General features: G+C 36.2%; 1 protein-coding gene across 1 annotated transcript in view; it reads right to left on the bottom strand.

Moving 5' to 3' along the window:
- Positions 1-265: 265 nt before the first annotated feature.
- Positions 266-8,271, bottom strand: part of ZBBX (zinc finger B-box domain containing) — a 23,197-nt gene continuing 15,191 nt past the window's right edge. Inside the window, exons 13-19 of the mRNA XM_035902920.1 lie at positions 8,106-8,137; positions 6,523-6,767; positions 5,565-5,724; positions 4,897-5,058; positions 3,016-3,285; positions 1,250-1,385; positions 266-341 (exon numbers count right to left, since the gene is read on the bottom strand). Coding sequence (XP_035758813.1) covers positions 266-341; positions 1,250-1,385; positions 3,016-3,285; positions 4,897-5,058; positions 5,565-5,724; positions 6,523-6,767; positions 8,106-8,137 — 1,081 coding nt within the window. The remainder of the gene's footprint in view (positions 342-1,249; positions 1,386-3,015; positions 3,286-4,896; positions 5,059-5,564; positions 5,725-6,522; positions 6,768-8,105; positions 8,138-8,271) is intronic.

The raw sequence follows: 8,271 nt of genomic DNA, 5'->3' as shown, positions 1-8,271 counted from the left end.
AATCTGTGGGCAAGGAACCTTATACTGAATTAAAGAATAAAAAAGATCCTAAAAAATAATAGCACAAGACCGGTTTTCTTTTAACCTGTTACTTCTTCATACTAGAAAAAAGCCCAGATCAAGATTTTTAAGAATTTTTATTGACAGTTTTACAAAATAATCCTTAATAAACAATATCCTGAGCAGCACTCAAGACACATCTTCGTCTGCTTCGTGGTTTTGTATGATACGCAAAGTCAGAAATTGCATTAAGTTCTTTGCATGTTCACTGTAATGCAAGAACCTGTTGCTTATCCTCCAGAATTTCTTCCTCATCATCCATTTGGCTTTCATCCCAGCCCCTTAAAAGAAACATACCACAGTGATTTTCAGCAGCTCAAATTCCTCAAGCTACTCCACTTTAAGCCTTAGTGACATATGTGAACATATGTCGAACTAAAAGGCATGAAAATAGCTTTTGCTATTTATTTTGCAAGTATACACACATTACAAGCTACTATATTCATTTTTTCACCCCAGCTCTTGTCACATACATTTTCACGTCTTAAACAAGTAGGAGGTAAATAACATTGTCACTACTGTGCATGAATAGAGAAATCCCACATCCTAGAACAGGTAAACTAGGAAAGCGGGTCTCATTTATACTATCTGCACTCTTTGCAAATATTGTTTAGTCTTCTACTGACCTGCAATTTCAATGTTATGAAAGCTATATTCACATGGCATGCAGTTAACCTCACAGTGTCTCATTTATGAGATCATAGTAAGACACCGAAGACAGGCAGAACTTTGGGGAACTCCCTTGTTTCCAGTCTTCTCTTTAGTCTCCAAGGCAATATAACTGATATAAGATAGACTACGGTGAGTAAATGCTATTGGCTCATCTGCTCACAACTGCTCTTTTTAAAAGTACCTTTCAACCAAAGAGCTCAGATGATTCGTAACAGACGTACTTCATAAATCTCAGTGCTATATTTTAATCAAAAGTTAATTCATTAAAACAACATAATCCCAAAATTTATAATTTGGAGCCTCAACAACAGAATATATCACTTAGTTCTTAATCTGAGCTGCCTATGAGTACTCATTTGGAACACCAAGATACAAAATAGGTCATGCTGACATTTGCAATCAGCACGTAAAGTACAGTGAGAAAGCCAAGACTGTTTTTATTTTGGTTCTGGCATGGTGTCTGGCATATTGAGCATTTTACAGTATCATAAAAATATATTCAACAAGTTTAACTTACCTCAGAGTATCAACTCTGCTGTGGTCTTTTAGCCCCAGGTTTTTATGGAGATCTGTAGTATTTCCATATACCTTCTCTGAGTGCCTGCTGGAAGAGGTTACATCTTCAGAAGTTAAGCTGGAACATTTTTCAGGACCTGAAATATTTTAGGTCATTTCAGGAACAAATATAAACAAAAAGATGCAGTATCTACACTACCAATTTTAAAGAATTTCACAGTCTCAACAAAAACTTGCCATTAAAAGTCTCATCTCTAGCTGATCAAGGATGTCACTACAAGCCCTTAAATAAATTATGACTTTTTATTACACGGTTCCTGTATCATTAGAAGTAATGGAGAGGGTTTGCTTCTAAAATGTTTATGTCACTACAATACAAAACCTTATATATATAGGGCCCACTAATACCTATGCAACCTCAAAATACAGTAGCAAATATAGAACTTGGGTAGCTGACTAATATTTAAACATATTTACATATTTAAAACAGAGTAACAGCATCTATCCCACATCCACCAGTACAAAAAGACGATCAACTGGGGTCAGAGCCTATGCTTCTAACACAACAAACATGCAAGTATGTTAAGATTTTCCCACCTAGCCATAAGTCTTTGCTATGGACTTCTAAGTAAGTGAAAAGTATTCCAAGAAAGAGGAATGAAAAGGGAGAGAAAGAATGGGACAGTTCCACAGCAAATTCCCTCCCTATTCTTCTTTGAGCATATTCAGCAATGATGTTCATTCTTCAAGCATCAACAAGAGAAACTCTTCCAAAAAGGCATGGGTTCTGATGAGTACCTATCAAAAAAAGGAAGGACAGCTGTCCTGAAATGTGGCATTTGGAAGCCTCAGAAGAGTCATGTGAAAAAAAATACAGAAAAAAACGAAGGTAAAAACATTTTTAAAATAGAACACTCTGGAATCCAGATTGCTTTTGTTTACTGAAGATGCATCATAGCCAAGGACCTGCCAATATAAAAGCACCATAGCAACTCAGAAGGGAGGGACCACGTTACAGCTTAAGAGATGCAGTCCATCAAGGCTGCTTATGACACAAAGTGCCTTAGGCACTTGACCCATCTTCCCATTGAGATGGAACAGAAGCATCCCAATCATTTTTTTTTTCCTGCATCCAAAGAACAAAACCAGAACTCGCTCATTCTGTTCAACCATAACCAACTGACCTTGCCTGCCACTTCTTCCCCCACAAGGAGGGGGGGGGGGGAAACCAAGGAGACGAGTTTAAAAAGACAGAGGAAAGGGAGTCGAGTCAAACCCAAGATGAGAGGTAACACCATGACTATTGGGCCTTATTAGTGGCAGTTCTTATCAGGATCGAGTTATGTAATTTCCTGTCCATCTCTTCCCCTTCTTGCTACCCTTGCATAAAATCACATCTAGCTTCTAACAACACCTGGGGTGTTCATTATTAAATATCTAAGGAAAGGACATCTATTGAAATAATACCTAGCACATCCTGAAGATTTTTGCAACAAAATGCAAGGGATAAAAACCTTAATAAAGTTGCATAAAACAATTTGCTTCTACTAAATTAAGGGTAGGTTAAAGTATGATCAAATGGAAATAAATCACTGTTCAACCTCAAGAGAGTCTTGCCTCTTCAAATGGTTTAGTATATTTTTGCATCAAAATCAGTTAGGTCTGAGAATGCAAATGAAATAGCTACTTGTTTTCATTATGTCACTTGTAAGCACCAGTAAAAAAAAAAAAAAACCACCAAAACAAAACACCAGTATTACCACTTACCTGTATAACTTTCTAATTCTTTTTCCAGAGTAAGTATATAACTTTCTAATTCTTTTTCCAGATTAAGTAGGGCTTCTTGGTCAGCAACATATTCCCAAAGATACTCATCTTGTTTAGTTACATCAAGGCATTTGTGTTTTGATGTCTCAGTATCAGCTCTAAACATATGCATAGGTGAACTCGTTGGTCTTGGCTTTGTGTTTGTTGGACAATTTCCAGTCAGTTTACAACGTAGCATATTTGTTGACCAAGGTCTTCTAGAATCATCCCCTGAAATAACAGAAAAGGTCACAACTTCTAATCAAAGAATTGTTCAGGTTGGAAAAGACCTTGAAGATCATAAAGTCCAATAGCTAACCTAGCACTGCCAAGTCCACCCCTAAACCATGTCCCTAAGCACCCCATCTACACATCTTTTAAATAATTCCAGGGATGGGGACTCAACCACTTCCCTGGGACAACCCTTTTGACAAAGAAATTTTTCTTAATATCCAGTCTAAACCTCCCCTGGCACAACTTGAGGCCATTTCCTCTCGTCCTATAGCTTCTAACTTGGGAGAAGAGACCGACCCCCATCTGGCTACAACCTCCTTTCAGGCAGTTTTGGAGGGTAATAAGGTCTCCCCTCAGCCTCCTTTTCTCCAGGTTGAGCAACCCCAGGTCCCTCAGCCACTCCTCATAGGACTTGTGCTCCAGACCCTTCATCAGCTTCGTTGCCTTTCTCTGGACATGCTCCAGCACCTCAATGTCTTTCTTGCAATGAGGGGCCCAAAACTCAACACAGTATTCGAGGTACAGCCTCACCAGTGCCAAGTACATAGGGAGTGCTTCCCTAGTCCTGCTGGCCACTATTTTCGATACAAATAATACCGAATTATATGTAACTATACTATATATTTTATTAAATAATTCAAATATATTGTATATTTAATTAAATACTAATTCAAGATTTCACACATAAAGGGAATTTTATCTCAGCTCATTAATGACATTAATCGTAGTTAAAATTATTAATTGATCTGAACAGATTATTAAATTTGCTTAAGGTTGTGAATTAATAAGCGTTAATAAAGAGTTTACAGTTATATTGGGAAGTAGCACCTCATACTTCAGGGGTATCTTTCAGAAAAAAATATTTGACTTAACCATTATGAACAATAGCACAAATTTTGGGGGAGGGGGAAAGACTGAAAATGTGTGTAGAAAGCTTAAAACTTTGGTTCTTTCCTTTTTTAATTTAAGGGAACATGAATAAAATATAGATACTTTCAAATATTTTTCTGGGATTGAAAACTGACAGTTTCAATTTCCGCACACAGAGTTTTTAAAATTAAAATGCCAAACTGGTCACTTAAGATGAGAGAAATAACACAAGCTACATTCCTTGAGATGGGGACAGATGAAATTGAGAAGAGAAACTAAAAAGTGCAGATGCAGTAATGCATTACTTGTTTCCTTGTTTCTTATAGCTCGTGTAATAAGACTTATTTCAGTAGCATGAAGAAGATCTTTTATTAGATCAAAACCATATTGTACTAGATGCTGCAAAACACACAGTAATACATAATCTTGTTCTAGACAGTTTATTAAATAAATATTTGAGCTAAGAGGGGAGTAATGAGGTAGACACAGGAACATAAACTAAGCACAATAAAAAGAACTATTAGTGACAGCTGGAAAGAGATAATTTTTAACTCAAAAGCCCATTCTTATGAAAACAATGCCATGTATATAAGCCATTATACCCAAAATACAAATACATAGATGAAGATATAAAAGTGACCTAAATTCAACAGAATCACCGCAGATGGCACTTCTACCTTTTACATAAAAAAAAATTAACCTGTTAAAGTAGGACCTCAAAGCTGTTGCTATCCTCACCTGGGTATGATTTCCACGCTACCATCATGGGAGAAATTCTATTTTGACTCTCCAAACAACTTGAAGGTCTATTCAACTGACTCTTTAAGACACCTTGAACTACAGAGTCATCAGCATATTCACTTAAGCTCCTTTCAGTAACCCACTTTCTATTTCCTGAAATTAAAAAGTATTAGAGGAATTTATTTGTAGGTTTTGCGTTAATACGCATTTACTGTTGCTGCGTTTAATGTGTGTAATTCAAAGAAGCCAAGCGTAAAAAAAGAAAAAAAAATCAAATATAACATCACTAACAAGCTTAAATTCAAGTGATATACTTGATGGAATTGATATTCAGGTTCACCAATCATTTCACATGCTGTTTCATATATACCATTAGAAGCATTTTTTGGTGATATATATTATGCACAATGAAAAGCAGAAATTCCTACCAAACTCCTAGGGGATATAAAGAAGCACATAAATCTATGGCACTGTACTGCTGTAGTTTTACCTCAAGGTAGTAAGTTTATTCTATCCTTCCACAGCACCATTTGTGTGTGTTGGCGTGACTGTTACCCTGAAGTGACTTCTAAAAGTAAGCTAGATCCAAGTTACATGAAGAGATGTCTTACAGCAACAGTGATAAATATGTATATTGTTTGAGGATTTTATTCATATGACATTACCTGGAAACAGGATACTACTGTCCATAGGGCTAGAGTCAGCACACAATGAAGAACGTGCTTCACGCATTACTTGTTTAGGGTTTGCGCCTACAACAAAGAAACCTTCCAGTCCGCAATACCATGTAGAAAGAGATTTCTGTCTTTTGGCTACATCCTGTAACTTGAATAAAACACAAAGATATTAGAAACAGGAAAAGAAACAGGAAACTTCGTAAGTTACCCTTGCAAGTTTATATCAATAAAACGCTCATTTCATAAAACTTGGAATGATTCTGATGGCCTGGTGTAATAGATATTCATAAGGATGACAGTTTAGCATGATATATGCTTTAAAATCCTATAAACTTCCATTGCTAATGTTGTGAGAGAGTCTATTCTTCCACTGACTGAATGTGGAAAACCAGTTTTTCTTTGTTTGTTTTCACTTATCTTTGTGCACATCAACTAAAGTAATACTGTTTAACAATGACTCCAAATCTAATGTCCCAACCCCCTCCCTAATTTTTTGCTTTCAGTTTGATACTCAGCAAGGAACATTAGAATAATTGGGGTTAGAGAAGAGTATCTACAATTTTTTGGCATTCAACCAAGAGGTTGATACTAACACAGGCAGAGCTGCATTCTCCCCCAACACACCTTTTGTTTTTCTCTGAGACTAGTCTGTTCTTTCATTTTTTTTGAACATCAGAAGACTGACAATACAAATTGGAAAGTACAGAGGCCTTCATCCCCTCCAGATCAAATATGGTAGGCAGTAACAATCCTCTGATTAAAACTATACTATTGATTGCTTTGGGGGTAGGGGGTCTGGAGGAGAATGGGGAAAAGCAGTGGAGTATTTCATCATCTATCACTATCTCTCAACTGATTCAGCAACATGATCTGTTGCCTCATGCTAAACTGGGAAAGCAGATTAAGCAACATAGTTTATCAAGCATTCAAAGATAAAATACTTTACCACTGAAGACTTTGTAGTTACAGGCAAAACCAAATGCTGGCTATTGCAGACACTGTCCAGTTCTTGTGAATCTTTATTGGTTTTCTGCAGTTGTGCCTCAAGGAGATATTTGTTGCTCATTAATTCAGTAGGGTTAGAAATCTTCTCAGGTAGTTTACAGGAGCTAAGTGATCTTCTTATAGTCTTCAGCTTAATATTCTCCTTTTGCACTGCATTTCTTTCAAGACTGCAGACAACCATTTTTCCTACAAGAGTACAAAAAATAATGAAAATAGGAATTATTTTTAATAGAAATTAATATGAATTATAACCTGCAAGTCTACTATATTTTCTTAATGAAGAATATGAAACCTCCATTGAAGTTATCCCTAAGCCATAAAATCATAAATAAGAAAGTTAAAGTGTTCATCAGCTTCCTGCCTGATATCCAGAGATGACAGCATACATGGACTAGACTTACCAGGTGGTAGTACCAGTTCTGTATCTAATGCGTATGTTCCTGTACATCATTGTCTACAAAAACATCAGATCTTGATAATAATATCAACACATTTCCAACTAATTCTTCATGCTAATGTAATTTTTTACATTTAGAATGCTATAATCTAACGAGCGCCAGCGTAAGAACTGCAATAGTAGCAATTTCATAAAATTTCCTTAGTAGTAGTACAGTGGTTTGAAATACATACTGTCAGGCTGTGAATGGTTCCGCAAGCTGTTTTTCTTTGTATATACAAGACATAGCCATTTTATTTTTTTATCCTGTGCCCAAAGAAGCACATATATCACATCTCATTAGTCAGCTCTTGTTTGTTTTTTCAACATAAGCAGTTTCTTGAACTAAGCACAAAGGGAACAAGTGCTAGGTTCTGAAGTGCTGGAGCAATTGTTTGGTACTTGCAAAAATAAGAAATTAAGTACTCTTACCTTCCAACTTATTTCTTAATATTAAAAAAGTTACAATATATTTTACATAGTTTTAGGACACAGAGTAAGACTTTAGGACCCCTTAAAAGTGCCACAAAATAAAGCTGCTAAACTTCCATGGTAATTTCACTGACATGCAACAGGCACTGGAATAGTTATACACAAATGGTGATCTTTCATGCAGAACAGGTAATCATTTATACAGTTTCTCAACTCATCTCTATAAAAAGCATTTTTCTACATAAAAAGCACACGTGCCATACATTAAACCTGATACAGTACAGACAAACTGCAAGATTGTAAGATCACATCATCTGCTTTATATACTGAAAACAAGCCCATTGCAAGATTGTAAGATCACATCATCTGCTTTATAATGGGCTTGTTTTCAGTATATAACTCATATTGGGGCAGTCACTCCCTCAGATATGAGCTCACAGCTGTTACCATCACAGCGGATGCCTATCATTTCAAACTAGCTTGCACAGCCCATCAAATTGTGTTCAAGGGACCTGCATAGCTCAGGGAACGGTACATAATTTAACATTCTTTAATTATTTTTTTTTGACAACCATTGTAGTTGACCACCAGATATTACATGAGGATAAAACTGTATACACTTACATATACTGTAGAAATAAACTTTCAAAATTTACCTTGAGAAATTTCTTTGGAAGAAAGGGGATTTCTGTCAGGAGGAAAAGGTAAAAAATATTGAGTGTCAGCTGCGGAAGTTAAATGACAAGATGACTTTCTCATTATGCCTACAGTTTCTCTTGGCAAAAGGTCTGGTACTGCGTCATTTTGATCTGCAACTGCTGA

Source organism: Egretta garzetta, unplaced genomic scaffold, assembly GCF_000687185.1.
Source record: "Egretta garzetta isolate BGI_Z169 unplaced genomic scaffold, ASM68718v1 scaffold221, whole genome shotgun sequence".
Classification (NCBI taxonomy): Eukaryota; Metazoa; Chordata; class Aves; order Pelecaniformes; family Ardeidae; genus Egretta; species Egretta garzetta.
The sequence above is the reverse complement of the archived record's forward strand: the minus strand, read 5'-3'. Positions and strand labels throughout refer to the sequence as shown.